At 36.8% G+C, this 13,682-nt stretch overlaps 1 protein-coding gene across 3 annotated transcripts; it reads right to left on the reverse strand.

The window, feature by feature from the left end:
* Positions 1-353: 353 nt before the first annotated feature.
* On the reverse strand, positions 354-12,772 carry LOC117988238 (F-box/LRR-repeat protein 16). Of its 3 annotated transcripts, none has more exons than XM_069503192.1 (7): positions 12,560-12,772; positions 9,259-9,913; positions 9,066-9,188; positions 8,821-8,989; positions 8,303-8,498; positions 7,686-7,834; positions 354-7,414 (listed from the first exon to the last, which is right to left on the reverse strand). In XM_069503192.1, exons 1-7 carry the CDS (start codon positions 12,682-12,684, stop codon positions 7,266-7,268), a joined length of 1,566 nt encoding a protein of 521 aa, XP_069359293.1. In that variant the 5' UTR covers positions 12,685-12,772; the 3' UTR covers positions 354-7,265. The 3 variants fall into 3 exon arrangements, with proteins under 3 accessions (XP_069359293.1, XP_069359294.1, XP_069359295.1); XM_069503193.1 differs by having other exon boundaries at positions 12,600-12,737; XM_069503194.1 differs by having other exon boundaries at positions 12,247-12,699.
* Between the last annotated feature and the right edge of the window lie 910 nt (positions 12,773-13,682).

Consider the following 13,682-nt stretch of genomic DNA (forward strand, 5'->3'; position numbering starts at 1 on the left):
CGAAATCACACAACTATAGGAAATTATTTTCTGCGGCTTTCGCCACCACTTCGAAAGTCGTAACCCAGAGCTAACCCCTTTGATAACGAACAGTGGAAGCCGGAACGCACAGATAATGGCTATACGATATAATATGACCGACTGTATACATACAGCCCTATTTTCAGTCAGTATGCATTTCACGGCAGCTAATAATTAGCTGTCGTGAATTGCAAAATGTGAAAAATGTGTTTACTTAATTCTGATCGTGCGAAGAACTATCGCGTTGTATTTTCAAATGTCAATAGATAACACAGTTGCGATTCGCGGAGTCAGGATGTAGGTAGGTACTACGTGTTACCAAAACAAAACTCTGCATAAAACAGTACATCTATATTGCACTATAACTTCTCACTTGGTATTTATTGTACAAATAAGGGGTCTTTTTGAAATTCGACATTAAAAAAGTAAATATAACACAAAATTCACACAACAAACTCTAATATAATCTAAAAAGTGCATCTTACTTTACATAAATTCTAATAATACACATATTCAAAAAGGAACATTATTTTACAAAGTCGACAAAAAGTTAGTTGAAGCGTAATCAATTCTATACATTTATATCCTTGTACATTTATAAAAATATAATTACAGTAGGTATTTAAAACGCGCACCAATTTGGTGAAACATTTATATGAAAGGCGAATATGGTAAATAATTTACCATTTATTGTGTAAAATAATTCAATTATGCAAATAATAATTCGATAATTTCGAACATATTATAATTAACTCAAATAAACTAAAATCATAATAATCATATATTGCTTTATTGTTTTCATTACAACCATTAAGATAAACGGATAAGTCACATTTGTTCAACAACATTAGATCTATTATTATAATAATACACTACATTTCATTTCAATTACTTTCTTTTTCAGCATTTGATGTAGGCATCTAACATCAATCTAATGGAAATAATTTTACAGTAAAAAAAAAGACTGCATTATACGTTGTTTACGTGAAGATCTATAAGAGGTGGGTGTTCACTACATACCTACATTAAAATATAATATTACTGATGGGCGATTGTTACTAGTTCCAACAATCAAATGGTTTGATACTACTAATTTTAACAATCGAATAAAGAAACAATCGACCCCTAGTTCGCAAATTCGAATAAAACCGCAAATTTCATTCATTTACTTTATCATACTAAATTAGGCTGTTTTCTCGTACAATAAAGTCGACTATACCAGAGTTATTGTAGTTCTATAGTAATATTTTTTAGAGTCGGTGCCAATGTGGAGTCACAAAACAATATGAAGAGTAGATAGACGGTTCGTGCTGCTAATTGGCACCGGCTCCAAAAATATTACTATAGAACTACATTATATACTATTGGGTAATAAATTAAATTATTTTTTACTTTTTAGTGTTTGTAGTTATTGAAGTCGGTTTTTGTTTTGAAAAATTTGGATTTCCGGGTTGTTCGATCATCGAACTAACAGTCTACCATACGATTGACTCTTCAAACTCTAGATCTAAAAATCTCTTTAAAATCTACACAGCTGCCACAGGGTAATTATGGTGTAGTATTTGAAGAAAAAACTAAAAACTTTTCACGCACCATTTGAACTAAAATGGGTCAACTGTCATGTCAAAAGTATGGTTCACCTTTAAACAAGCGTACTTTAGACATGACAATTGACACGTAAATTTAAAATGGCGCGCGAGTGGTCATTTTGTACGCATAATGTACGTATTCAGTCTACACGCTAAGCCCTCGTTCAAGATGAACTTTCCGGTCGAGTCGCGGCAAATTAGTACTATGCGCATAGTACATTATTCTGGCGCTTAGTCGCGACACCACTGACCCTGATGCTCGACTCGAAAGTCCAGCTTCAGGGCGGCGCGGGACGTTGCGCGGCGCATCTTGCGGTTATTCTGTACATGGAGAGGAGCGGTGTTGCAGCGGCCCAGCCCGCACTTTCCCCTGCAACGCGGCGGGCTGGCGATCTAGCACGCAGCGCCGGCCGCCGTGTGGTCTACCGCGAGTAAATCAGGTAGTTCTCACTAATACAACAACATAGCCGCGCTACGCTACGCACGAAACGTGAAAAAATATTTTAGCGGTATTAAATCAAATTGACTAAAAATACTGGAAATTGGTTTCACCAATATTTCAATATCAGTTATACATACTTTATTTCAATCACACGCACACTGCACATCCAGACAATTTTCGGACGGTATATAGTAACAATAAAATGCAAGTAATTACAGAGAGAACACGTGACCAAAGTCCAGATAAATCTAAAGAAGTTTGTGTCGAAAAGTGTTAGTATGTCGAAAAACCAATAAAATAAATAGGTTGAATAGAAGGTAGGTAATGCTTATTTCAAACTATGACACCAAAAGAAACAGGAAATATCAGTGCCTCCAGTGATAAAGGGAACGAATCAAATACCACACTTCAGGTACAGCTAAATATTATACTTTTAACGATTTCACAGTTGAAATCATAAAAATAAATACTATATAATATCGTTGAAAAGTTGTTTTCTGCTTCCCCGAAAATTATCAAATTTGAGTTGTTCTGTTCTTTTTTACTGGGGGCATTGATATAAAATTGTGACTGACCTTTTGTTAAGTACATCATTAAGAAATATAAAATTATACATAATATAACTAAACTAGAAATTAGCAGAACATAAAGTTTTGTATTGTAACAGTCTACTCTACTTACTTGATATTAGTAATTACCTATGAATATTGACGTAATTATTACAATTTATTTTTGTAACTACATGACGTGAATGCCTTAAATTTAATTACTTTTCCACAATAAACATTATATTCAAATGCTAACAGGCGGGCTTTCGCGCCTTTTACTAACTTCACGCACGATTTCGTCATATTAAAAAAAAAAACGAACAAACGAGGAAACGAGTCACCTGATGCTGGTAACCCGTAAATCAAGGAGTGGCTGGTGGCAACCCAACCCTACCTGATGTTAAGTAATTACCGCCGACCATGAACATTTGAGCACCAGAGGAACCGCTCCGGAATTTATCCGCTTCTTGAATAACGCCAGGTGGAAATCTAGTAGGAACACCGCCGAACGCAGTTAGTTCCCAGTTTGAATGTGCATTTTAAAATGATGTGGCACAACGGGTGGTCAAGCACATCTGGCAGCCAGGTGGTAAAGGTGAAATTACTTACGGAAGCGTACAGTGCGGTTGTAGAAATAGGAGAGCAGAGAACAGAACACTACCTGTTATAAAGGCGATAGAACACGCAAAGAGACCTTACATTGTTACATTTGTATGTTGTGAGTGAAGTTAATGTGAGATGTCAGGCTCTGCTTGTTAGCATTTGATTAGGCCCATAATAATAATTCATATAAAAAATTAAATATTACAAAACATACACAATACATATCAATAAATTATAAATGTACCAAAAAATTGACTAGAATAATTCATAATAAATCAGTAGCAGTAAAGAATAGTATACCTATAAAGCAAATTGTCTATTTACGTGAACTTTTATGTTGTATTAAGCATATTTTAAAGCCAGTTGAATAGGATTACATTTTCATAACTATGCAATGCAGCTCTCTTTATATTAAAATGTGTACAAACTTTAATTTTAATAAGAATCGCTCAGAATCTACACACATCATTGGACTAGATAGCTTAAATAGACTTCTATTATTTTTTTGAAACATTTTGTTCTACATTAAGATAATACCACTGAAATAACCATAATATACAAGTACACTGGAAGAAGTGTCACAAAAAAAATCTCAAATCGTTCCACCGTGAATACCGGGAATTAAAATTGACACTGTCGAATGGTTTTCGTGTTGACACGGTTGACAGATGTCTCATCACTAACATTTTGTTCCTAGTATAGTCACATGACTGTATACTATCTCTATGCATGACACTCACTGTTGCTATCAACGCCAAAATCAATTTGCTTCAAAAACATGTCGCCAATCGGAGGTCCAGTGTACTCGTATTAGCAGAGATCAGTGGAAAAAATGGATCAAGCATTAATTCTTACACTTTGCAAAAATAAGAAGAAAAATATCAGAGCTTGAGTAAAATATTGCGTAAATTATTATAATCTTATAAATAAACGAGCGAAATGCACTGTTTCTTTTAAAAGTTGAAACCATCAAGGTAGTAGGAAGTAGGAAGTTTATCACTATAATAATTTTGTGTTATTTAAGGTCACAAAATACACAATATAGAAAATCATAATAAATAGGTTTTTTTTACTATAAATTCATTGGTTATTATAATAATATCATTTACATCATCATCATGAAAGATTTGTATTCATATAAATCTCTTGAAACCAGTATAAACAGGAGATTACTAATATTTTAAAGTGATAATATAACTGTGTAAGGATATATTTACATATACTATTATTTCTTACAACTTCACATAAAAATTTGAGCAATTATATTATTTAGGGATTGTGAATTTTTCTGGTTACTTTATTTGTGAATGGTGATGGAAGATAAAATATTTTAACTCCTTATTTTAATTTTTCCACATTCAATTATTTCATTTAAAAAAATTAACATACGTAGGTTACTTATGTACAGAAATTTTAATTTTTTCCCAGTAATATGTACAGTAGCCGGCAGGAAATTTTGTACGTCGATCTTTAGAAAGAGATTTCTGTTTCGTAGAGCGTTGACTCTGTCACTCATACCTGTGACGTTTTGTCGGTCTCAACGACAGAGAACGCTCGAGGAAACCGCTATCTCTTTCTAAAGGTCGATGTACAATATTTCCTGCTGGGTACTGTAAATAGGACACAACCATAACATATATTAATATAATGGAAAATTAATTACTAATAAATAAATTCTAATTCCACAAACCAATTCTAATTGTACAGCAACACCCATTTTATTATTAAATATTTTTCATAATAATCTAATCACATTTATAAATCCAATAAAATAGCTATTTGGAATTGGAATAAAATAATACTTAAGTCTGTTCAATGCTAATATTCAATTGGATTTAAATATAAGGTACAGTAAGTAACTTGTATGTTTTCTTGAAGAGCATAAATTCCAGGCTCCAGTAAAGAGTATACAATATACTGCAGCTGCTAAATGCACAAACATTATAAATTGACTGCTCAACATAATATATTTACTATGTATTTACAAACTGCTCTATTGCATATTAATATTTTACACAAATTGTACGTCTTGGTTTGCAATATCAAATAGGCGTCTCCAAATATCTCTTAAATACAGGATCCCAATATCGATTCCGACCTATGACTGGTTTTGTATTTACACGTATAATCCGCGACAGGTCGAGATGGCGGATTTGAGGCGGGCGGACGCCCGCACATGCGCACGTTACTGCGCTGAAGTTGTGCGGGTGTGCAGGGCGTTCCCACCCCGATTGCCATTTCGTCCTGTCGCGTACCAGTACCAGTCGGTACCAGTATTTGCGTTCAAGGGTTCTCAGATGTGATTGATACGCTGAAGAGTGAAGGCATCGCATCACAGCCACAAACGCAGCTCATATTGTAGCAAAGTGATTTTAACTGTTATATTGCCTATTTTGAAATAAACTATGTGATTAATTCAGTTTTACACAATTTCTAAACTAAATTAAATCCTTTTGTAGGGAGTATGACAGGGGTAGCAATAGATTTAGACTTTTCATTTTAGTTTAATTTAGTAGAGATTGTATACAAAAGAATCAATCACAATCACTGCAATAAAATAGACAAAATAAAATGAACTAAAAATGTAGAAATAAGTTTGGAGACCCTAAAATAATTCTTTCACATCTATATACAACAATCATGGTGGAAACGTTGCTTGACAAATCATCTGCCAGCAGCATGCAGTCTGAAAATGATACTGCGACTGAGTAGTGTGCAACTGTGCACGTCTATAAATGAAACGGAAGACTCCGATCGCCACGAGTAACAGCACGACTTACTGCGTCATATCAGACGGATAATTTTGTGTCCATTTCTGTCTTTCATATGATCCTCCACTCGATATGAAACGTTTGATCACAAAGTTAATCAAAAGTAATGTAGGCATTCATTAGTTAGTTGATCCAACGATTTTGTATTTCAGTATTTATATGTGAACTAGATGATGCCCGCGACTTCGTCCGCGTGGATTTCGGTTTTTTTTAAATCCCATGGAAACTCTTTGATTTTCCGGTATAAAAGCCTATGTCCGTCCTATGAAAGCTAACTCTGTAAAAATCTCATCAAAATCGGCATGAAAAGCTTTCATTCATTCATTCATTCTTTTTAGGGTTCGGTACCTCAAAAGGAAAAACGTAACCCTTATATGTTCACTTTGTTGTCTGTCTGTCTATCTGTCTGTCGGTCTGTCAAGAAACCTACAGGGTACTTCCCGTTGACCTATAATTATAAAATTTGGTAGGTAGGTAGGTCTTATAGCAGACATTCGGGGAAAAATATGAAATACGTGAATTTGTAGTTACATCACGCAAAAAAAAAAACAATTTTCAAATTACGATAACTATATCAAGTGGGGTATCATAAGAAAGGTCTTAATCTGTGGATTCTAAAACAGATTTTTATTTATTTTTATGCATCATAGTTTTTGAATTATCGTGCAAAATGTCGAAAAAATACGACTGTGGTACGGAACCCTCGTTGCGCGAACCTTACTCGCACTTGGCCGGTTTTTTTTTTAGTTCCTTGGCTTCTTTTTGATAACAAATCAAACAAATTCCGAGGCACACAATCTTCGACGATATATTCGAGAAAAAGAGCAGATGAACGTTCATATTGTATCATGTGAACATGGAATGACAACAAAATGAAACAATCACCCGAATGAGCCGTCTGATATCACCTTATTTTATATGCTGGCAGGTTTTTACATTCAAGGCTCAAAAACCTGCGTGGCACGTTTTAAGGACTTCCGAGACGGTCAAGCGACTTAACGTCAAGCACGTAGTTTACGGTCGCATTGCATCAAGCTGCTTGACGGTAGCATCAAGCAGCTTGATCAATCAAGTAAACGGCTTTTCTCATATTTCGAACAATGTCCGGATGTCAAGCACATGAATGCTTGACTCAAGTATCAAGCAAACATTGAAAATGGTCAAAATGCTTGGCTCAAGCAAAAATTTAGTGCTTGACGTCAGGCTGCTTGACCGTCTCGGAGGCTCATAACATGAGTAGTTGACAGTCTACTGTTGACAGACAGACATTGTGTCAGTCACATGCAGTACCTTACTCTATGATGAGGCATCGCGGTAGGTGCTCGTGCAGATAGTCGAAGAGCTCCGGGGACGCGCCGGGGCAGTTCGTGAGCTCCAGCTCCCGGAGTTGCCGGAGTTGGATCAGACTCGACAGCCCGCCTGATGTCAGCAGGGGGCACCCTTGAACGATAGGGAAGATTACTATTTTATTATTTAATTAAATTAAATTCACTCAAGAACAATATAAGTCTTGCAAATCGCTTGTATAATTTTATAATGTACATTGTAATGCAAGACTATTTTTTAATCAGGTAATTAAATTCATTTGAAGAAAAAAAAAACAAGTCTTTCAAATCCTTTCAACTGGTAGTAGTTGTAAAATGATCAAACAATGATCAGACTGTATGGTACTGACATAGGCAGCGCAGGACTGTCTGTACCGCACCTTTACCTGCCAAAGATAGTAGCTGTAGAGACCTCATGCCACACAAATGCTGCACGCCGAAGTCGCGCACCTGCGAGCACCAGCGCAGGAACAGCGCCACCAGAGACTGCATCGTGCTGATGTAGCCCACGCCTATGTCCGTTATATGAACGCACCTATAAATTATTAATGAAATTAAATTGAGATGACAATTTAATTGTTTACTGCGAATTTAGTGTATTATTCCATCAAATAATAGGTATAGTCCGCGACAGGTTGAGACGGCAATCGGGGTATGAGGCGGGAGGATGCCCCGCACACCCGCACGTCACCCGCGCTTGTCCGGGTTAGTGTGGGGGCTGTGCGGGTGTGCGGGGCAATCTCTCCCCGATAGCATCTCGACCTGTAGCGTACTATAACTTCAGGCATACTCGATCTGCCTACAACTAAGCATATTGCGATGCGATGCGATGGAATGATGATATATAATATTATTATAGAGGGCTACGTGAAAAGGCTGGATGAGGAAGGCTGAGGACTATGTGTCTGGCGCTCATTAGGCCTACAGTGAACATCCACAGGCTCACCATGATGAGATATGGTCAAATAGATCTTCTGCACATGTAGTCCGCAATATTACTCACCGGTCCAGCGTGAGCTCCTCGAGCTGGTTGAGGTCGCAGGCGATGTACTCGAGCGCGTTGTCGGTGACGCGCGGGCACCAGCTCAGGTCGAGGCTGCGCAGGCGCGGCAGGTTCTCGGCCAACAGTTCCACGCCCTCGTCCGTCACTTTGCTGCAGCCGCTCAGCGACAGCACAGTCAGGTTCGGCAGCGAGTGCACTGTGATGTTTGGTGCAGTTATTGTATAATTGCTCTTGTTTGCATCTTTCTCAATCTATTGAATTATGTTTCTGAGCACAGAAAGGGCTCGAGTTTGGGCCCTGACAGAGCCTCATGTCAATGTTAGATATATATAAGCATCTAACATAATATTGTACATGAATAAATATGAATAAATGAATATGAAAAATTCAATGTTTTCCAATATAAAAAGTTGGGTTTCAGATTAACATAAAAAATTGATATCTAAACCTAGATCGCACAATGACTGCATGGATGAATTATAAGCATGCCAATGAAAATGAATGAGATTAGTTTTTACCAATGTTGACAACACCATGGTTAGTTAATTCCCAGCAACTATGTAGCCTCAATATACTGAGTGATGCACTTTGTTTTGGCGAGAAGTAGCCAAGAGCCGCATCCGTCACATGGTATGCTTGCAACGAAAACTCGTATAATGACGGCAATAGTTGCGCTACCGCTCCCACCTGCAGTTTGAATAAAGCCATTATTTTTACATTTGAAACATCAAACATTTTTATGTATTACACAAAATTAACTTACAGCCTCATCAGCAATGTTAATGCAGTCAGTAAGCGTAAGTGAGACAATCCGAGGAGTTAGACATGCCCACAAACCAGCTTCCGTTATTTCATTACAGCCAGTTAGTTCTAGTTCAAATAAAACCTAAAAATAATGCATAAAAATGTAGTTTCCAATGACAGAGTTAAATTATAAAAATAAAAATAAAACCAACCTGTAAATGATCCAATATTGCCTCCAATCCTCTATCTGTTATTGTGCACCCTTTCAAACCAATAGCATGTAAATGATGTGCAGATACAGGGAATTGCTTTATAAACTCATTAATATCTTCATCGGTGGCAGATATTAAAATGATTCCGCGTATTCCTCTTCTCACCACCGAATTGTAAAATCTCTGCATGCAACAGCCAGACTCCGAGCGCAACTCGCGACAATCCAACACGGCAACCAGGCCGGACCACCACCGGGGCGTGGAGTAGAGGATGTCACGCCATTTTGTGCACACTTGGGCCAAGGATTTTCTTTCATTCGCATTGAAATAAAGAAAAAACTTTTCAAGGAATCTGTCCTCGAGTATAAACTGGCTCCACTGGAGCGGGCGCGGCGCGGGGCGGCGGCGGCGTGGAAGGCGCGGCGCGGCGGCGGCGGCGGCGGGCCCGCACAGCGCGTGTGCCACGCGCTCCACCACGCCGGGCGAGCGCTTGCGGCCGCGCAGCCCCAGCCCCGTGATGCGGCGCGACAGCTCGGCCGACGCGCGCTCCACCACGCCTTGCGCCGACACTGACGACATCTTCACCTTGACGCGCCGAATAGTGTCGCCGGGCCGCCCGCCCGAGCCCGCCCCCTGCTCGCAACCCGCCACCGCGCTGTTGCAATATCAAATGGAAAATCTTAATTAGGAGTTCTAGACATATTGTGGATAATTTCTGTTGTACACAAATATATATTATGGAATAACGATACCATATTTAAAGTAAAGGCACAGTTCACGTCAGCAAGGAAACTTGTACAAAACCTCGAGGTTTCATCTACAGTGGCAGACATCAAATGTCACCAACATTTGATATTAGGTAGGCTATGAAACAACTAGGTATCTTTGATTTCATGTCACCCCTAGCCAGCCATTTGACAGATGCGAATTAGTCTCAAAACCGAGTTTCCTCACTCTAGTTAGGGTGTATTTGCTTGAACCACCACACAACGCTATAAAATGTACCTAGTGATGGCTCCGAGCGACATATATTTCTATGGATTGTTTACTCATTCAATGACACTGCACAGCTGTGTACTTCTTTTTTTTAGACTGAGCTTACACAATTTTTATATGATAGGAAAATCAACCATGTCGATCACACAAATATTTGTTCAGGGCAGAATCTAACCCATGGCCCATGGTTTCTGAGTCAATTTACCACTAGATTAAGAAGCCAGGCCATATGATATTTATTTTATCCTACCTATTGATTCTCATCATGCTAAGTGATTCATATCAGTCTCTTTTTGTCCCAACTCTTTATTTTTCTGAAAAAACTGGCAGCGCATGAAGTTTAGTTAAAAATTCAACCATAAGTCTAGTGCCATCCTTTTCTACAGCTAGCATTATAAAAGGGATAGCAGTAAACTTAGTTTAAATTGTACACAAAGTAATTAACCACACTGTAACTCTATTTATAAATATAAATAAAATTGATGATGATTATATATAGTAAATATAATCATCATCAATTATTAAAAGATAAAAGATTTCTGAAAAAATATAATACTTCTTGAATCTTGATATATGTATTGATCATCTTGATATATTGATTGTCTATACTACAGAGCAGAAACGAAGAGGAGTTGGCCTAAGCAACTGTGCACTGTGATTTTCAACTAGGTCCTGACGTCATCACTGTGGGCGGGGCCTTAGTTAGTATGCTGTCTGCGTTCGTCAGGTTCACATATATTGAGACTCGTATTATCGGTGTGTTTTCGCGTTTTTAAGAACAAAAGGATGAAGTGTTGTGTTTTATCGTGTCAAAGTTATTCAGACAGACGTTCTGATGCTATGAATGGTATCACATTTCGTTTGTAAGTAATTTTATACGTAATTAATACACTTATTGACATCTAGTGTGAGATAGCTGAACTATGTAGTGACATCAATATATCGATGTTAGGTCGCTAAGCGAGTAGTTTTGCTACTAACCCGCAGATGGAAAATTGAGAAGTGGGCGGCGTTCCACAACCCCTCACCCCGCAAAATGTCACTCGATATTTCATAGGGAAATCTTAATACAACATCTCCTCTTTGTTTCTGCTCTATGGTCTATACATTTAAAACAAATAAGACAAAAATTATGTTTAACTAGATGATGATTCATCGACTTCATTCGCATGGATTTAGGTTTTTGAAATCCCGGGGAACTCTTTGATTTTCCGGGATAAAAAGTAACCTATGTCCTTCCCCAGGATGCAAGCTATCTCTGTACCAAATTTCGTCAAAATCGGTTGAATGGTTGAGCCTTGAAAAACTAGCAGACAGACAGACACACTTTTGCATTTAATATTAGTATGGATAAGATAAAAATCTGAATTAAATCAGCATGATGCAATTGCTCTCAACAGCAATAAATAAATATACCAATAGCATGCAGCTTATTTTTTTGTAGGAATATGTTAAGAAAGTTTTATTCCAGTTATAAAGAGAAAAAACTTATAACAACAATGGGGCCGATTCTCTAGTACACAATCTCTAAACTAAACTAAATTAACAGGTCTAAATCTAGTGCTTTCCTTTTCCGCAAGCAACATTATGAAAGGGATAGCAATAGATTTAGACGTGATTTTTTAGTTTAGTTTAGAGATTGTGTACAAAGGAATTAGCCACAATGTAGCTGATTCCTTTGTACACAATCTCTAAACTTAACTAAATTAACAGGTCTAAATCTAGTACTATCCTTTTCCACAAGCCACATTATGACAGGGATAGCAATAGATTTAGATGTGTCATTTTAGTTTTAGTTTAGAGATTGTGTACAAGAGAATCGGCTCCATACTTAATGAGACTTAAATCATTTAACACTTCAGTATTTTTTTGCTTCACTGATCACAATATTTTACATCACTATTCCACTGCAGTGACAGAATTAATTAGCACTTCTTACTATGACTAGAATAATTATAGGAATTCAGAGTAATTTATTAAAGATATACTTACCATAAACAGAAAATTTGTAAAACTGTATAATATGTTTTTAATTCATATCAAATGAAATAATTCTTATGTATCGTTTTTAAATATATTTTATGAAATAGTCATAGTTTTAGGATTTTGAACATGCTTTTATTATTTCGGTTAAATAATTTTTTTTTTACCCTGGCAGGAGCAGGACAAAGAGTTAATGATAAATGCATTACAAAACTTACGTAAAACGTGTGACATTTAATAAACAATAACGGTACAAATGGTAAAGGGAATGGTAGTATTTTGAGATCATTACCTATATTACAAGAAAATACCTTGTACTTACTTGCGTAAAAAATAAAAAATCGATGGATTATCATACAAACCTATAAATAAGAACCACGCTTCAAAATCATCATATATTTTAATAATGCAATCTCTTATACTATTTAAAACTCTTCTTAAATACATAAACGATGAAATAATTGTTTAACATTCACAAAAACTGAAAAATTAAGCTAACATAAAAAAAGACAAATAGAAAACGCAAAATGACGCTGTCATTGAATTTGTTGAATTTGCGTGCAAACCACAGACCATGCCAATAATATTGCCAAACTATTTTGATCCATAATTTGTTCGCACTGGATTTTGATTTTTGCCGTAGATAGAGTAATAAAGGTAGATACAGGAACGTTTGCTTTCTCATTCACACTGAAAAGAGAGCACAGATAAAGTTACTAATGTGATAAACAGAGACGCAGCTAACCTATTTTTTGTCCCTTATCGTGTAACTGGTTTTTTTCAAGAATACATACATACAACTTACATACAAGGCAAGCAACTTTAGTTGCGAAACAAACTTTGAGAATTCGTGGCGTATGTATTTCTCATGAGTTATTTACTTTTTTTCACATAAAAAACGTTAAATACAAATATTGTTGATCGGTTAATACAAATATTGGGGCCGATTCTCTAGTACACAATCTCTAAACTAAACTAAATTAACAGGTCTAAATCTTGTGCTTTCCTTTTCCGCAAGCAACATAATGAAAGGGATAGCAATAGATTTAGACGTGATATTTTAGTTTAGTTTAGAGATTGTGTACAAAGGAATTAGCCACAATGACTACTAAACAATGGTAATAATGGTCGTGTTATTCATCGTTACGTCGTGCTATCGCTATCTCATACGCGGTTACACAGTACTTAAATCTACCTATTATTCTATCTACGTTCTACACTGTTCGCCGCATAGAGATAGTATACATAGAGGTAACCATAACGTGTTGCCGCTCTTGTACATCTATGTGTCAAAGAGGTATTGTTATCTCCGTCTTTTTCAGGGAACCTCCATTCGTGTAAAAGCGATAGCTCATATAAGTCTGGCAACGTCGCTCTATCGGTGAAAATAATGACCAGTATAGTTGCCAGGTGCCCCCTTAAGCAGACAAAACATTGGGGTTTGA

The sequence above is a fragment of the Maniola hyperantus genome, chromosome 14, assembly GCF_902806685.2.
Source record: "Maniola hyperantus chromosome 14, iAphHyp1.2, whole genome shotgun sequence".
In the NCBI taxonomy this organism is placed as follows: domain Eukaryota; kingdom Metazoa; phylum Arthropoda; class Insecta; order Lepidoptera; family Nymphalidae; genus Maniola; species Maniola hyperantus.

Bases quoted from the DNA above. Each gene is read 5' to 3' on its own strand.
- LOC117988238 (XM_069503192.1), bottom strand. From the start codon at position 12,684: ATGTATTTAAGAAGAGTTTTAAATAGTATAAGAGATTGCATTATTAAA. The intron at 9,189-9,258 runs GTTGGTTTTATT...CATTATTTTTAG, and splicing joins CAATATTGGATCATTTACAG to GTTTTATTTGAACTAGAACT. The intron at 7,835-8,302 runs GTGAGTAATATT...AATAATTTATAG, and splicing joins GAGGAGCTCACGCTGGACCG to GTGCGTTCATATAACGGACA.